Source organism: Dermacentor variabilis, chromosome 1 (genome assembly GCF_050947875.1).
Source record: "Dermacentor variabilis isolate Ectoservices chromosome 1, ASM5094787v1, whole genome shotgun sequence".
Taxonomy (NCBI): domain Eukaryota; kingdom Metazoa; phylum Arthropoda; class Arachnida; order Ixodida; family Ixodidae; genus Dermacentor; species Dermacentor variabilis.
The window spans coordinates 125,075,389-125,093,800 of NC_134568.1; the positions used below are offsets into that span (position 1 = coordinate 125,075,389).

Genomic DNA, 18,412 nt, shown 5'->3' on the forward strand with positions numbered 1-18,412 from the left:
CGGAGTGTAAGGCATTCCACAGCAGCTCAAAGGAGCTGGTGACTGCTGAACAGGTTCAAGAGGATTAGAGCTGCAAATACATAAAATTTTGGGCTTGTTGCAAAGCAGATTCAAGATCATTACCCAGAGGTTAATTTATTCGTCAAACCAATGAACGTTTTGTGAAGCAACCCTGAAGCACGTTATGCAAGTGCAAACAATTAAGTTCCAGACGGGGATGCAGCCTCGGACCGAACGCGCTGGAAGCAAGGCTACGTTGCTCAGTACTGCCCTCAAAGACCAACCCTGGGCCGTCCAGCGGGCCATGGAAGCAGCCAGAGCTCCCATGGTCCTAGAATCCCATGGCCAGAGAGAATCCAAATTGAAGCTCATTCCAGATACATGGCTCTCCTCGACAGAATAGTAGCGAGCGCAGTATTTTCACGAAAGAAAACGCAAGCAACACAGATGAGAATTATCGCTGTGGGACAGACTTTCTTTAAAAGTGTAGGCACGTGTAAGTGTCTACGTATGTGTCTGTAGTTTCCGCCGGAGGACATCGCCTCCTATTGGAAAACCGACGCCTCTTGGTAAAACGAAAAGGCTTAGGCTTTGAAACCGAACCTGTACGCGCAGCAAAGAACCAATCAGCATCGTCGCTTTGCCATATCAATGCCTCATGCACGCGCACGGACGCACGCGCACGGACGCACGCGCTACGGTCAGAGCCAGGGCTCACGCATTCCTTGCTGTAGTCGGCGTTGTGTTCGAACAGTGTTTCAGGGCTGTGTGCGCCGCCGATGAGCTGTCATTTCTTGGTAAGCTGATCTTTTATTTCACTCGACTCTTGTACTTAGAGTGGTGCAGCTCTCAGCGTTAAAAAATCATCTAGTAAGTTCTAGCTGCTATTACCGCAAAACTAGAAGCAGTGACAGTTTTGATTGTGTTCCTTCCGTGATCGATCGCCGTTGCCACGCTGAAGTAGGCTGTAGGTGATCGCCGTTGGATGGGATTTTCGTCGCACCGGAAGTGCGATTTCCGTCGTTTGCGACGAAAATCGCAATCGCAGCGCCGACCCTCCAATTTTCGGCTTCGACAAACCGGTTGGTCGCACAGTGGTAACAGTGGTGTCAAGGCGTAAAATGTCGGCGAAACGTTTTACTCGCTCTTGGACGTGGCATGAATGCTCCGAAGGGTTTTGGAAGGCATTCCAAGACGCCTAGCTACTGGCGCTAAATCGTCACCGCGTTGGGGCCTGCGCGATAACAAATGCTTCCGAAAGCGAGGGTGACGTGGCGTCGCGGCAATGTCTTCTCTCACGCAACACCTGGTGCGCTGATGCAGCAGCAGATGTCCCCTGCCCGTTCTGCTCTGCCGAGGCGCACTCGTGATGTGGTGTCTTGGCCAATGGAAATTTAGGTACTGTTTGAACACAATGTCGCGTTAAAGGCCCCTTATTGCAAAAATTCCGGGGTCGGCATCGCATATTGTTTCGCAAAAAAATCATTCCGAAGCACAACCACGCGGGCCTTCCACGTGGCACAGAGGACTGTTACTGAACTGAGTGAATTCCTCAAAGTAAGATGCGTCAGGAAAATCGTAAAGTACGACCGAACCACAACTACAGATATGATAGCATTGGATTGTAATTTGAATATGCCAGAAAATATATTTATGTTGCATGGTAACTCAACCACAAACCCCTATTCCAGCGTTTCTACCATTCATATAGCGTGGTGTGGCCCGCTTGGTTCCTTGCAACAACATCCAGATGGCACTCACCTCGATGCACCCACAAGAAAGCTGTGGTTGCCGAGAGGTGTGACAAGCAGTTAAGAATCTTTGAATGCTATCGCATTCCACCCTTAAAGGCGAAGCTTAAGTGCCCTCTGCTTGCCCACATGACAGACGAAGGGGTTTTTCAGTATGTAGGTCATTTGCTGCTTTCGAATCGGAAAGAAAAAGAAAAGAAAAAAAAAACCGCATGTATGCATGCGTTATATCGTAGGGCAACCCTAATTGGAACTTGAATTGCTTCTATGAAATTATCTTACCTAATCCCCATTGGATTCTTTTAGGATCATAGCAAGTGCCTGGTTCAAATGTATTTGTTTGTGAAGTTATGTAGATATAGTTTCCCCGTGTGAAAGCTTCCAACTCCCTGCATTCGGCCTTTGGTACTCTTTCTTGAGACGTACCCCAATTTATAGCAGAAGGTTACGAGCGTCATCTCGTCTAATATCCCATCGGGTTCTTCCCTGCATGATCATTTCATGTCTCCTCTCCGCGACTCCCCTATGTGTGTAATGTGGCTGTGTGTTAAATGGATGTATTTTTCTGAGTAAAGTGTGCTTTAGAATGGAGCAAATAGGGTACATTATGCAGATAGAATTCTTGTAATTGTTTTATGCTGTACATTGACTTCCCGGTACAGACTACCGGGTACAAGCTTTTTTTATGTTCTAGAGAATTTTTACTAATCAACTGTGGTAGATAACATACATGGTTACATTGCGCTCAGTTTTACACAGACAATATTAAGTGAAGGACAGGACGTGGACAGACGTAGCGCAAGTTGCGCTACGTCCGTCCATGTTCCGTCCTTCACTTAATATCGTCTGTGTAAAACTGAGCGCAATATAACCATGAACGTTCACCAACTAGCCCCCTTCATTGCTTTACTAAGTGGATAACATAATTTCTAGTCCTTGAGCTGGACTGCTCAGAGAAATTACTTGCATGAGTACTCAAAATGTATAATCAGTGAAGAAAAGTTCACTAATTAGGTTTTTATCTCATTACTTCAAGACACCCGTATTTCAATTTACGAATTGTAGCTAGAGAGCTTGAAAAGCGTATCCACCTGAAATGAAACATATGGGCGTCCCATTTATTTTTGTGCTTCAGTGCATGAATGGCATTTTCTTTGAAAGGTTATACAACAGTGCATATTTTACTGCAAGTGTGATGGCACATAAACCAGTGCCATCCTCGGAATTATGATCTAGCGGATATGCCTTGCAAGCTGGCTACGATTCGGCAATTGCAATAAACTGTAATGTAATATTAGTTGAAAGCTTAAATTAAGGATGGTGTTTAATTGATCACTTATGCATATCAACGTTTCGTGCAAGTAATGTACACCTCGAGTAATCCAGCTCAGCTTGAGTAATCGAACTGGAATTATGCAATTGCCACAGGTGTCGTTGCCACAGCGAAAAGTACCATATGCATAACTTTTTTCTGCCTTCTTCATTTCAAGCAGGCAACAAGTCATACTTTTCTGGCATTTTCATTTCTTATTACTTTATTAGTTTTTGTACCGTCTCAGTAGTGATTTCCCGCCTTTTTTTACAATATTCCACCTATCTTAACTTGCCTTTCTCTCTATTTCTTAGCGCTGCAGGTTTTTTTTTTTTTATTTCGGTCACGAGACACTTGAGTTGTCCATAGAAAAGTGAAGAAGTTGGAATGTCTGCGGCATTTTTATTTCCCCTTTGGTCCTCCTCTGTCAATACAATAAATCGAGACTACTACGGTCTGCATTTTGCTTTCAATTGTTTTTAAACTTTCAATGACAAAAAGAAATGAATGAAAAAGCTGTTTGAAGCACTATAATTTCCCTGTCTAAATTTTATAGCGATGCTATTTTATTGCTTTATTCGATAATTGCTGGCCACGTGGCAACTGTATGGTGCTAGATTTCCTTCAACATGCTACAAATCATTATTTACCATGTACTTTTTTGATGCAACCAGTTCATACATAGCCGCAAGGATTAAAGCCCTCCCTTATGTAATGCGTCCAGGCCTTTAACATGAAAACAAACGAAATGAAATGAAAACATGCGCCAAATGCAGCAGAAAAAAAAACTTGAGTGTAGGAACAATGAGACATCAAGAAGATCAATCAGTCAGTCCATCAAGTTTATTTGACACGAGATTGCCATCATCCATCCTGTCTAACTATCCATCCTAGCTGTCACGAAATGTAGCTTGACTTCCTGGCATACGTAGGTTCCTTTACATGGTCACGAAAATAAGGGAGGAAGGGGGTCACAAACTGCTGACCCATTTTTCAGTTAGCCTCGTATGTACAATTGTTGCGAGTCACACAGTGACCGTGTTCCCTAAAGCTGGATGAGCAGCACATGTGTCATTCTTTCTGCTTTACTCTGCACTTCTCCACATTTGACACTGGGAGCTAGGTCCGGCTTCTGCTGTTGCTCGTCTCAAAACATACTGCGACCTTAACTCCTCTATTAGCTCCTCTTTTAGCCCCCCTGTTATCATATGAAGCTTTTGATGAGATTATCAATTGCTGCTTTGATCTCCACACCCACCTGTGAACAAGTGAGATCACCTGACCATACCTCCTCAATTTCGTATGGGAAGGAACCCTTGTAACCACACTCTACGCCGAGAAGCAGTGTTTCGTTTGGCTTGCACTTTAGATTAATCGCATTAAAACTTTGTATACATTATGATTCCTTGTGAATCCGAGAAATTTGGGCCTCATATACTGCGATTGTGAACACCAACTACTAATAAAGCAAATAATAAATAAATAAGTAAGTCTAAACAAATGTGAGACAAGATCTTGCAGTGCCCCTTTAAGGCTCACCAACCACTCAATAAATTCTTCTGACTGTGATAACTATAGCTGCAGGATATGAAACTTTTAAAAAATGTACTACCTATTGGATAATCTGGATGCATAACCTTTATTATTGGCATTGGTTGCATGATTGTAAAAAATTCTTCCTGCTGCAGTGCACACCTGAAAGCTCCTGCCAGCTGAGGAAGAAACGGAGAAGGCAAGAGATGGAAGAGCAAGGCGACGAGAACAAGGTAAAAGCGGGAGCCAAATTTTCAGCGAGACAAGTGGACAAGTCCACTTGTCGAAACGTTGGCTCCCGCTTTTACATTGTTCTCGTTTTGCTTCTGCCAGCTGCTATGTCCTCGCATCTTGGAGCACCGCAAAGTCGTGCGAGTGGACAAAGGTGTGCCTCTCCCATGGCTCCAAGGCATCCTTTCAAAACTTCCTGCATCAGTCCGAAGCCTGTTCGGTGCAATAACTGAAACCATACGGTTGGTCGCAAGACTTTTTGCTGCACGATAGTTGTAGGCTCGGACAACTGAGTTTACATGTCCACACAACCTCGGGTATCTACCAAGAACAGTGCAGCAAAGAGCCACAATCCGGCTGACAAGAAACACCTCAAGACGACTGATGCACCCATTGAGCTCTGCGATGTTACGAGCACCGTCTCGAAATTGTTAATGCTTTATGGATTTGTTGATTCGGTACACCCACTTTGAGCTATTGTCTTTTTTTTTTCTTTTCTTTTTTTTTTGGTTGACGAGAGGTTCTTCGAAAACATTGGCACCATGACCTATCAAAATGGGGCCTCAAGCTAGGCGATGCAGTCATATTAGATTCTGTAAAAAGTCAGCTAGGCCACAGTGCCAAGTATCAGGCCACTCATATGGAACTGGTAAGAAAAATGGCTCATACGAGCAACCCCGCACCGAAGCAGGCAGCGTACCAACAAGGTAGCGACGGCATCGAAAATTGACTTCCTAGATACAATCCAAGCCACACATATCTATTATTTGGTGAAGACATTAAAGAATGTGCCTACTTGTCTATTGATAACGTTGACATCTCCCTGCTTCAGCCGAAAAAGAGCCTGAATGACCTGTTTAGCGTTGGGGACAAGGTTCACTTTGATTCCCAGCGAAATCCAAAGCCGACCAGCTACGCCAAGTGGTGGGCCACCGTCAACAAATTGCAAAGTGTCGAACTTTCCCATGCCAACGACAGCAGAGACAAGGCTTTTGTATTCAACAACATCGCCAAGCTTCTGCTTGACCCAAAGGTCTGGGTCTGGTATCCGCTGTTGAACCCAACGTCATGGTCCTTGTGCCAGACACAGTGGCATATTGCAACGGAAGGAAGATCAGGTCATTCAGTGAGTTGTTGAAGGACAGTGCTGTACTAGAAGATTTAGATTAGGTTGTAGACGACGTCGAAGTGGAACACGACATGTGGGTAGCGACACTAATGTAGACTGCTGAACGACCCGAGCACCCACCAGTCGAGCAGAGCGAAAGCGCGTTTCACAATGCCCTCGCTCTCCCCATGAGCGAAATGATAACTGGCACTCATGACCTAGAAGCGGGAGACCTCGACATCCTCAACATGCCTACCATGTTCTGCTCCGCAGCTGACATTGACCATTCGGTCATGGTTTACCTGCAGAGCAAGAGAATACTCAAGGCCGTGAACGACAGCAGCACACTGTGCGAAATGCAGGAGCCGGAGGGATGCAGGAACGTGCAGTTCATATTCTGCAGAAACCATGTGCCCCACATAGGTCATTTAAAGAATATCCTCCGAGAAAACTACATCATTCGTATTGACTACATGGTCGGTACGGTTGGCGGCGGGAGGAGGTGTGCTACCGCCTCGTGTGGCAGGAAGGGCTTCAAACGTGCACCAAACAAGTCTCGCAGAGTTTGGCCTGCTGCTGAAGGCCAGTACGGCACAGCAAGACATCCCTGCAGCGCCGAGCAAACTTGGCGAACTAGCGTAAGTTGTGGAACGGTTTAATGGTTTATTCAAACTGTCTTTCTGTCTCCATTTTGAGTAATCCAAAGTGAATCTAGTCAAGTTGCACAAACCACGACTGAATGCCAAGCGCAACAGAGCATATGTCACACATAGCAGGCGAACACTATGAAGGCTGCAGTGACTTTACTGCTCTAATTGGGAGTAAGAAATAGTTCCTAACATACGAAAGAGAATGTACAGTATCTCTTAATTCAATGTAACATCAGGCCTCATACTTTTATGTTGCAATATATGATGTCACTATGTGACATGGGAGGCATCAAAAACCGGAACCTCTTTAGCACCGGACATACGAAGTGGCACGTTTCTGCGACCAGTGGCCACAGCCCACAGTTTGTGCTTACGCTTGCAACCAAACCTAGTATGAGACATGTTAGAAGCACAAGGGTGCACTGATAACCTTATGGCCACATCTTGCAGTTGTGATGTGAAGTAGGTTATTCCATAGAAAGTATCACAAATGAATATGTTACTCGAAAAAAACACTGAGTGAAATTCTTATAGCTGCACTACTTGCATGGCAGCCACAGTGTTGCCTGCTAAGTGTGAATGCAGCATAGCGAACAAACACATTTCGTTTCTGTCATTAGCATCTGACATGAAAATGCCTAGACTTGCCTCCACAGGTTGTACCTTTGTCCTTCACACCATGTGTATACAGGTGACGTGTCTGGATGAACTCTAGTCATCAGACATCTTTAGCTGTGTTGTATGAAGCCTGTGGGGTAGCTCCTCTGGTGGTGGGTGCTGTAATACAACCCTAACGTTTTGTTGTCTTTTTCTCCTGTATTTAAACATCTTTCACCGAAATCTGTGTGGTTAATCTGGAGGTCAGCTGTGAATCTGAGAGACAGAATTTATTTGAGTGAAACAATTGGGAAGAGAGAAATATCTCCATACCAGTTTGAAAATGAGAGTCCTTATGTTGCGATGACAATTCAGCTTCTTTCTCGGAAGCCAAATCGACCTCGAGATATCATGACTCAGATTTTTGAAACATGGATAGAGGCTTTTCTTGTGTGGTATTACTTTTTGGCAGAGCCCCTTTCCCTTTCTTATATTAAAGTGTCCAATTGATCAGCACAGCATGCCCACAGGCATAGAATGAATTAAATGGAATGAATAAAGTTGCATCTTTACATATAACTGACTGCACACAACCAAAAACAGCTAGCTGCAACGCATATTTTTTTTATTCGGGGCATGGCTGTGCACGGTGAACCACAGTCTCGCGGCAATGGACAAGAAGGGCGAAGCAGTATTCCAAACTGCAAACTTGACGACGTCCAGAAATAGGGAAGTAGCAGTCTGCCTCCAGGACCCAGTTGCTCCAAATGGCCATTGGCAAATTCGCTTGGAAAGGGACAGGCTGACAAGGAAGATGGTGAACATGGCGTAAATTTTCACATGTGGCATATTGTAGCAGTGCATAAAAAGAATGTATGCTCTCTGGGGCTTTTATTGAGAGCGTTATTGAGAGCTTTTATTGAGAGCTTATTATAAGCGTTTTATTGAGGTACCAAGCTTCTTCTCGCACATGCTCACCATAATGACACGCCATCATGCCACCATCTAACAAAACACACCTGCATCAATATAAAATGCTTGTTCCAATGAAGAAATGTCCCTTGATATTCAGTATTCAGTCCTGTTACTTCGTGTCTCCCCTTCATCTTCGTATATTACACTTTAATAACTGTGAATCAATACAAATCATTCCATTCACTATCCTCTGGTACTTATCTTGTCTGCAAGCAATAATCCTCATCCATCTTACATGCATTTCCTCTTGTCAAACACTGTGCTCACTATCCTTTCAAGCATACTATCACTTGTTAGTAGGCATTGACATTCGTGACCTGAAAGTAGAAGGCACACAACATTAAAAAAAACAAAGCCATGCAAGGTAGATTGCGTTTATTTGTTTCGGACAAGACAAGCCCCAAGGAGTGCTAACCTCCAGTGTTGAGTGACTGGTCCACATTCTTTTCATAATCAGAATCCTTGGTAAATTCGTTATGAAGATACAAGGTTCTATATAGTATAGTGACATACAGACAGTGTAGGATTGATTGTGAATAATACGAATGACGCGATTTTGGATATCCTCGTGAGATCCCTTGTAGTTTGAAATGCACATTGTCTCTTATACTCCTCAAAATTCTTGTAAGAGATTATGTAGAATATTCTTCCAGGATATAATGTCTGGTGCTTGTGGAACTATGTGGAAGTGGTTTAAGCTCATTTCTGCTGCCCGCTTTCGTAAAGATTGGCACTAACTTGATCTAGACCATTGCGTAGGCACAGATGACAAAAAGCAGCCTTGCAGAATGTTTTGAATACCTCGAGTTGACAAGAGAAGAAGCCATCATTCCTTAAGAGAGCAAAGCTGCTTTATGCGACAAGAACATGAATTGACAGTTACTTTCTCCGTCTTCATGGAGATTCTGCCATCAGCGTCGTAACTGGAGTATGGGTTTTTCACATTGGTAACATAGCAGTCGGTAATAAGAACTGAACTTGTAAAGCAGTTAAACAGCTCAGTTGCCTTTTGGTCTGAGGAGGATATGGTGTCCACGCAAAGAAGCGTACCTCTTTGCCTGTACTCATGCAGTTGCTAATATTTTTTTATGTTGTATTTCAGTAACTGGCTCATCATTACCCACGGGTCCTGCCACCTGCAATGTAAGTGATATAGGACAGGTAATTGGCGTAACCTGGGCGTGGGCAAGAAACAGTTTAGGGAGTCAACCCCCCTCCTCCGAATATTTCTGACGAACCCCTCAGCTTTCCCACGGAACAGAAAGATTCAGGAGGTGGGCTCCAAAAGAAGGACATGGATGAAAGGGAAAGCTTGAATGTGAAAGCCAGAGGAGGGGCTAGTGGCGGTCTGGAGGGGTTTGTCATGTCACCGTACCTAGAACTTAAGCTTATCTAGTTTCCTCCCAACCGCTCCCAAACGCTAACTGAAATATAGGAATGTTAGTGGCGCCGCGTCACATCCTGCTGTGCCAATGGATCGGCAGAACAGTGAACCTCGGTAGCACAGCATGCCAGCATAGCAGAGGCAAGGCGGACTGGTGGGACCGCATAAAGGAGCGTTACAGAGGAAAGGTGAACATACATGTTCGGCTTGAAAGAATATTTTCCGATCCAATCCAATGTTTGAACCTAAATGTCACAAAGCTTGTTTGAGTTGGCGAAGTAGCTGTAGTGAAGGACACGCACACAGCCTCAATGCCTGTCAAATGCCTCTTTATGTCAGTGTGTGTTGGTGAGGATTTTATGCACGGAGGAATATGATAGCTATGTAAATAGATTAAGGCTTCTGTGCCCCATGCGTCTCAGTGGCGCATGTCCATTCTGGGGGATTGGCAAAGAATGGGCAACATACCCCATGGCATATATTTAGTGACCCAAGTTGTCTACCTGGCAAAGAAAGCATCTGCAGCAAGGAAGAAAGCGGCAAAGAAAGCTGTCATTTAAAACTGATTGTTTTTCTTAATGGTTAATATCGTTTTACAGTTCCTGCTCCATGTACACCAAAATCCAAACACATGTTTTGCAGGCTACCATGAGCGGGAAATCCACTGCTGATGGGCCCACCCTGGAGCCTACAGTCTATCTCTTCTCGGGCAGGAAGGGCACAGTGACGCAAGTCTTTGTCTCTTCCGCCATGGTGGAAGCCAGAGAGGGGCAGACTATCCGGGAAGTGACGGTCACTGTGGACTGCTTCTACAGGGACGGCAGGACGGTCCTGAGCAAACTCAGCCAAGTTCTCCAGAAGAAGGACATCGTCAACATCGACTACAGTCGAAGCTCGATACATGAAACAGCTGGATGATCGCGAAATAGTTTATTATAGGCAGAATTCGATATATAAATACATGTCAAAAATGCGTAAAAAACTTGTACAAATCAATTAATGAACTAACTTACATGAATAGAGGTAGGGGATTTTCAGCTGGAAATAGCATTTCAGTCGGAACCTTTCGATGGACAGCTAGAAATCAAATTTTCCAGATGGAAATTGACTTTTGCTCCTGCCCAAAACAATATTTTCAAATTGTGTTTCTGGGTGGTAATAGCACTTTCTCTACTGGGGCTCCCCATAACTGGCTGGAAATAATTTTCCAGCTGGAAACAGAACCTACTGCAGCTATGTGACCAGACATTCCAAGGTGAAAATGCCAGGTATGGCTGGCATATTTAATATAACCGTTTCGTCTGTCTTTACGAATGAACCTAACCGTAGTGAAACAGCAGTTTTCTGTTGGTTTAGTTGAAATGCCACCTATAATTAAGCATTAGTTTCTCAGGTATCCTGTCCTTAATTGAAAAAATGAAGTTGTCATCTTCTACTGGTACGGAAAAAATAAATTCCAAGCTCTTAAAAAACACTAGGCACATATCCGCCGAATTTTTACTATTGCTGTTTTCCCAGTAACTCTCCTCAGGAATTCTCACTTACGATTGTAAGTGTGGGAAGGTCATTCCAGTTCACAAAGCAGGCAACAGAGACTGTCCGCTAAACTACCGCCCCGTATCTCTAACCAGTGTGTGCTGCAAACTCGTGGAGCATATCATGCATATCATATACTCTCAGATCATGCAGTTCCTTGATCTTAACAGCTTTTTTAATCCCTCTCAACATGGATTTCGAGAAGGCGCCTCATGCGAATCCCAACCAGCCCTTTTTCTTCACGACTTGCATGCTAACCCCAACACTAACCTACAAACAGATGCTATTTTTCTTGACTTCGCCAAGGCTTTTGACAAAATACTACACAAGCGTCTACTAATGAAGCTCTCCCAACTAAACCTGCCACCCAACATTCTAAACTAGATTGCCGAATTTCTGACTAACCACTCTGTTTGTTTCCCTTAACAATGTCAAGTCTTAACTCACTCCTTGTAATGTCCGGTGTGCTGCAGAGATCTGTCCTCGGCCCGCTTTTATTTCTAATATATATCAACGACTTGCCTAACAATTCATTATGTAAGATCCGCATGTTCACTGACGACTGCAAAATAACTAACACATCTCACCAGATAGCCCTACAGAATGATCTTAATAATGTGTTCGAATGGTGTAACCGCTGGCTAATGACGCTTAATCCTAACAAATGTAAATTAGTTTCCTTCCACCGTCCCAAAAACCCGCTTCGATTTACTTTTGAAATTGCTAACATACCAGTTGAAACGAGTGAATCCTATACATACCTTGGTATAACACTAACCCCTGATCTTTTTTGGCACACCCATGTCACGAATATCATTTCATCGGCTAACCGATCATTAGGATTTCTAAAACGTCATCTGCGTCACTCACCCTACCACGTAAGACTTTTGGCTTACCAATCGCTAATTCAGCCCAAACTTGAGTACGCATCACCAATCTGGAGCCCTCACCAAATTTATTTGATCAATGGATCCAGGAGGGACTTAGATTTTTCTCCAAGGGTCCTCCTCGTGCATCGATGATGATGCTCTGCCATTCTAAGCAGGCTCTTCAAACCATTGGCTGCATCCTCACACGGGGCCCATATTATTCATTAGCTCTTTAAATAGCAGAACATCTCGATCATGCAAATATAAATGGCCACAATATCACCTTTCAGAGGAGACACGCACACAGAGCTGTGATTAGGAATGAATAAGCAGCAACTGAAGCGAAAACTGCTTTAACCCTTTCAGGGTCAATGACGTAAAGATACGCCGCCATGAAGAAGTTCAAAATGGTGAAGAGGCAGACAAAACCGTCTTCTTTTCTTTCAAGCTTTACTTTGGTTGGCGTAGTGGCCCGGGCTTTCTCTACCTTTTCACCATGAACCATCTGGACCAGACGGATGTACATAAATATCATTGTAAGAGCAAGAACATTAGAGACATCAAATTTTTAATTCTTATAAGTTTATTTATTTATTTATTTATTTATTTATAGTACCCTCAGAATGAGTATACATTAATTATAGAGGGGAGAGGCTACATAAAGGAGGTAAAAAAATGATACACAGAAAAGGCACAGTATGTGTAACAATAAAAAATTATGCTAGCTCACTAATTTACACAACAAATAATAGTGGTAGTTCACCATAGAAATCTCATGATACACTTCAATATACTAGGTGGGAATGATAGGTCAATACATAGTTAATTTGCAAAAATAGTACTTATACAATTACAAGCCACATGATATATTGAAAGCAAGTTTCATGATTTACATGTAGTTAACTAAAGCATTTCTAAATTGAACAGGATTACTTATAGAAACCATAGATGCTGGCAGACCGTTCTATTCGTTGCATGTTTTGGGTAAAAATGATTGCGAATGTGTTAGAGTCAGGCACATGTACCTTATGCGTATGATCTCTACGGGAGGAGATGAATGGTGCTGTATTAATCCATGCCGACCAAAGCGCAACATTCTAGTAGTAAATCTTATGGAATAAGCGTAGGCGTGATTGTTGCCTACAGGTTAATAGCGAAGGTAGGTTCAGAGTAGTCTTCATTTGTGTTACACTTGCCGTACGATGGTAATTAGCAAGTATAAACCGAGCGGAGCGATTCTGGACACATTCAAGGCAGGTAATTGAGATGGCATGATGTGGGTCCCACACTGATGATGCATATACCAACTGTGGACGGAAATATGTCGTGTGTAACAAATGCTTGAGTGATAATGTACGAACAAGAAGTTTCTGTGAAGATATCCATGTGTGCGATTAGCTTTGCTCGTTATAAAGACTATATGGTCCTTCCAGGATAAGTTCTAGGTTATATGGACGTCCAAATATTTGTAATTTCTTACGCTCTCCAAAGGGATGTTATCAACTATATAGGCAGGACAAGCTTCATTAGTACGGGATATTCGCATTGATTTACATTTCTTGACATTGGGCTGCATGTGCCATATTATAGTCCAGTTATGCAGTGTGTTTAGATTGTCCTGAAGAGATGAAATATTAGTGTCATTAGTAATTTTACTATATATTACGCAGTCACCTGCAAAAAGACAAATTTTAGACTAAATGTTATCAGGTAGATCGTTAACGCAGATTGAAAACAACAGCGGCTCAAGCACAGACTGTTGTGGAACACCAGATTTCACGGGTGTCAGGGTTGAATTAACTTCATTAGCGCTTACAAATTGCATGCAAATTGCATGCAAAGTCGACAACGGTCGGAAAGTGAGCAGCATCACAGAGAATGGCCCTGTGTACATATCGCCTGATTAAAAGATTAGTTGTCCATGAATGTGTTGACAGAGGTGGGCAGGCCTGTTCTATTTGCTGCTAGCTTCCGGTACAAAATATTTGAGAACAAATTGGAGTGACCAAAGAAAATATGTTCTTTGTGCATGGTTATGTAGGCAAGATTATGTGTGTACTGGATCAGAAAGTAGGCATTCTTTTTAACTAACTTTTGAAGCGATAAATTTAGTGCAAAGGCAGTCAAGGTATTCTTCAGCTATAGCAAAAGAGAGAAATATATGGAAGTGATTATCAAGAAAAGTGAAAAGGGTATCTAGCACAAATCAGTTATTTTATACTCGCATGTCGCACTGAAAAAATTCAAGCGCAATTGAAGTGAATGGTCTCGCATATTATGGTGGTCTGTAAAACAGTCGGACTTCAATATATGCTATCACGTTTGGATTATTTAGCTCAGGCTGGGTATGTCGCGAAATTGTGGCAACAGGCTACAAGATCGAGGTAATGAGAAAATCATGACTGCGGCGCCACACCAAAGAGGTACATTCCAACTACAAACAAACAAGGGTTCTGGAAAGGGGTAATTTAAGACGAAGATGCCCTTGACAAATTTCGCCATAAATGTTTAAGTATACAGTTAGCATTAGTGACAATGTTATCAACATGCATCTCACAGGAGAGGTTATTAGTTATGTGGACTGAAAAACATTTATATGGTTCAACTTGTTACAGAAGACGGCTTTCATTACAGTAGTGACAATCATTAGTTTGCCTAGCATTTCTCGATACCCACATTTGTTAATTTACATTCTTTAGTGCACAGTTTCATTTGCTGTATGTTGTACCGGCTTATTTCTGTAGCAAGTTCATTTAGAAGCTGCTTTTTTCAGCACTAGAAGAAACCGTACTGCAAGTTACACAGTCATCAGCAAACAGTCTCATAGATGATGGGATAACGTGAGGCAAGTAATTTGTATATAGATATGAAATAGTCGAGGACCGACTACAGGCCATTGCGGGACACCAAAAACAAATGTAATGAACAAAGAATGACAGTTATTGGTTGATGCATAGCGTCTTGTGTTAGACAAAATGTTTTCTGTCGAGGCAGTAATATGTTAGTGTTTATGTATAAATTTGTAATTCCAAGCAAAGATGTGGTTGCACAATGAAATAAAATGCTTTATGGAGTTCTAGAAATGTGGAATCGGTGTAAAGTCCATTGTTAACAAGAGAAAAGAGATTGCGAGGTAAAGAAGTAGTTACTTAAGTTGTGCGTCACATGAGAATGTGTTGCAGTAACCATGTTCATGAAGACTGAAAAAAAGATTGCTTTCCAAAAATTTTGCCAATTGTGAGTAGATATTAAACATATTCAAATTGCTTTCAAAGGATAAATTGGTCAGAAATATGTGCGTGTAATTGTGTGGGACTGTGGATTTTGGTTTTAAACAATGGCACATACCACCTTGCCCAGCTTCCAATCTGCTGGTATGCAGCCAGAAGCAGATGATTGAGAAAGAAGTTCAGTTGGGAAAGCGCTGAATACATTTCCAATTTTACCATAATTAAGTGCTTCACGATGAAGGTTACCTTCACGTACCCACTAAGATTCATCATGCCAAGGGGATCAATTAATACAGGATCCAAAGAGATTCATGGGATATTGATGTAGAAGCAGTCTGCACAATGGACTTGGAAAATACATCATTATATGCATACAACATTATTAGCTGGGAAAGGTGTTCTTGTTGTCATAGTTCAGTACATGATATGGACATTGCTTTGTCAGCGCCAAGGACACTACAAAGTATTTTATGGTCAGTTACCACTAGGAGGATTGTTTGCTATATATGTCAAGAAAGACATGCTTTGCTTTCTTTGTTGCACTTCCAAACAGAAAGGCAGCATGCCACTAGGCTGACCCAACATTCAAGTTGTTGCCAGCCTTGACATCTAGTGAACAAATGCTTCTATTTACTAAAAAGTTGGTTTAACATTGTTTTAAAGCAAGTTAATCAGTGTGGGCAACAAATTGGGATGTACTATTTGTTAATGAGATTAGTCACTTCGTCTTTGAAAAGAGCCCAACTAGCCTACATAGAGCGTAAGAAAAAAGTTGGCATGTGGTTTTCACAGAAGCAACTTGAGTTTGCAATCGATGGAGGCAAATTGTGCCTTTCTGTAGTCCCTAATGATTAATTTCTGGTGAAGGGTTCAGCGAGAAGTGCTTCCTGTAAGAGTAAAATTTACGATGGTAGCTCATTTTTAGACGTGGAAGCAAGCTTAGCAGTATAACTAGATCCAGAGCAGGGGGTCAAAACAAGGTCAAGCACGGTGGCTTTTGACAGAGTGCATCAGTGTGGCTGTGTATTGATTTGCACTAGATTGAAGCCAGAACATGCATACAAGAAGGAAGTGCATTCACATGAAGAAAAGGCTTCAATGAGAAAACCTGGAATATACTCCATCTTTGTTACTAAACCCAACATTGCGCAGGATGCAGAGGTGTAGAATTGTGTAAAGGGCTGTGATCGTAAGTAGGTATACGGTTGTCCCCGATTTGTAGAAAGAAGGGAAAAATTTGAAAACAGGCCAACGTGGTAGGAGCTAAGAAAACAAGAAAATTCTGTCCAGTGCCCGTGAAACAGATATGAGGCTTAACGAAAATAATTTCAGAGGCTGCTGTTGAAGTTAGGGTAAGGCACCGAGTCAAGGAACCGGCAAATTCTCCCAAGCAACAGGAGCTCAGAAATGACAGTACGAATCTCAGACACCAGTAATCACACTAAGCTGACTGAAGTACTATCAAAACTAGTAAAATGGAAAAGAATTAGTTACATACAATTAAGTTTATAATATTTTACAAATTGAGAAAGCACTAAAGGAAAATCAGAAGCATGGCTAATGTTTTTTTTTTGTGCTTTCTGGAAACCTTTATATTGCTTCTCAAAACCACAGTCGGCACAATCCTTTGGGTGCGCTTTTCAAAGGCTGGTTGTCTGGCTCTAGAATAGCTGTCTCTTCTAATGCCTACTAACGTATGTTGAGCCATGATTAAGGTTAATGGCCTTCAAGATTGGTGCACATGCCTGATGTAGACCTCCGAAGCCACGCGAGGTAATGCCCAGTGGTTTTGCCAGCCGCATGTGGCACTCACGAGCAACACTACTGAAGAGGAGAAAAGGGAAAGGGTTTAGCAGCTGGTTTTCTGCTCGCGCGGCACCCACATCTAGTAAAGGAAGGAATGGATCTAGATGTTTAAGGTTAAATGTGAAAAAATAAGGCGTTTCAGGACTCAGAAAAATATAGTGAAAAATATAGTGAGATAGTGAAAAAGCATTTGGTTCGCTAGAGAAAACTGCAGCCATCAAGGCAGTGGGTCAAGAAGTAGAAGCACACTTGAGTAAATTAGGTGAGAGAGAACCTCTTTGTTGGAAGGCAGAGGTTTACGCCAGCATGCCTATGACCATTCAGCATATAAAGTAATATCTGCACATTCCACAGCCACCAGAAGTCTTCCCAAGAAATACAGAAAACATGGATTTAATAAGGGTGTAAGGGAATCCCTCTCTTATTTGTTACTCTCACAGCATGCTTGCAGGAGTATTCATAATGCTTAGGTTTGGAGGAATAGGTGTAAGGAGCAATCAGCCCTATAATTTTAAACCTGCAGCTTTCAAATGATGTCTTGTTCACTAACACTGGAGATAATCTACAACAAATTATTGAAATTTCAACCAGGAAAGTCTAAGGGCAGGTTTTAAAATCTATAGTCGCCAGGCTGAAATACTGTTCACTAGCCTGGCAAGGAAAAACAAGTTTAATTGTCATTAGCAATCATCTTTGTGACACTGTGCATTAGTATGTTTATGTCTCTTGGCCGAATGGTTACAGGGGACCATGAAATTCGGATGGAAAAAAAATGGGTGGACTGCATATACAGAATTATTGATAAAGCTTTCTGTACTTAACAGTAATATCTATATCAGAAGTATGTTTAATTATCATTTACTAAGGTGGTACATATGGAGCTGAAAATACACTGAGCACAATAATGCACAGGAATACGGTTCTCGTGGTATGGTTTCGTGGCAGGGTAATATTTAACACTTATCTCAAGGCTCAAGTGTGCAGCTTTTGCCAAAGGACTGAAGCCTAATTGTGTCTGACATGACTGTGCATTGGGGCGCTTTAATATGGGAGTGCATGCACCTTTTACTCCAGTGTAGCCACATATAGACTGGGTGAGAAGAAGCATTGTTATAGCATTAAATTTGTGTTAATTGTCATTTAAATGTTTAAATTCCTTGGAATCCCTTGAACAGATGGCAGCAGCATATTTTAGTGATGCGCTGAAACAGCCATTGCATCTAGAGTAGCCACTTCTCACTTGCTCCCCATGACAGACACCGTCAAGTCATGATGAACACCAGCCTCTACTTTTACCTTTGAAAATGGGTAACCGCTGTGTCGTGCGAATGCTGTAGCTTATCGGGGTGAAACGTTCAAAAGAATGAAGTCGTGTCTGACAGGTCGAATAATACGAAAAGCACATAACTGACGGTCTGCTAGAATAACAG

The 18,412-nt window shown here is 42.3% G+C and overlaps 1 protein-coding gene across 2 annotated transcripts; it reads left to right on the top strand.

The window, feature by feature from the left end:
- The first annotated feature begins 744 nt into the window (after positions 1-744).
- LOC142584319 (uncharacterized) lies at positions 745-10,521 on the top strand. Of its 2 annotated transcripts, XM_075694472.1 has the most exons (3): positions 745-797; positions 4,752-6,573; positions 10,184-10,521. In XM_075694472.1, exons 2-3 carry the CDS (start codon positions 6,124-6,126, stop codon positions 10,457-10,459), a joined length of 726 nt encoding a protein of 241 aa, XP_075550587.1. In that variant the 5' UTR covers positions 745-797; positions 4,752-6,123; the 3' UTR covers positions 10,460-10,521. The 2 variants fall into 2 exon arrangements, with proteins under 2 accessions (XP_075550587.1, XP_075550594.1); XM_075694479.1 differs by lacking the exon at positions 745-797 and having other exon boundaries at positions 2,943-6,573.
- The last annotated feature ends 7,891 nt before the right edge of the window (positions 10,522-18,412 follow it).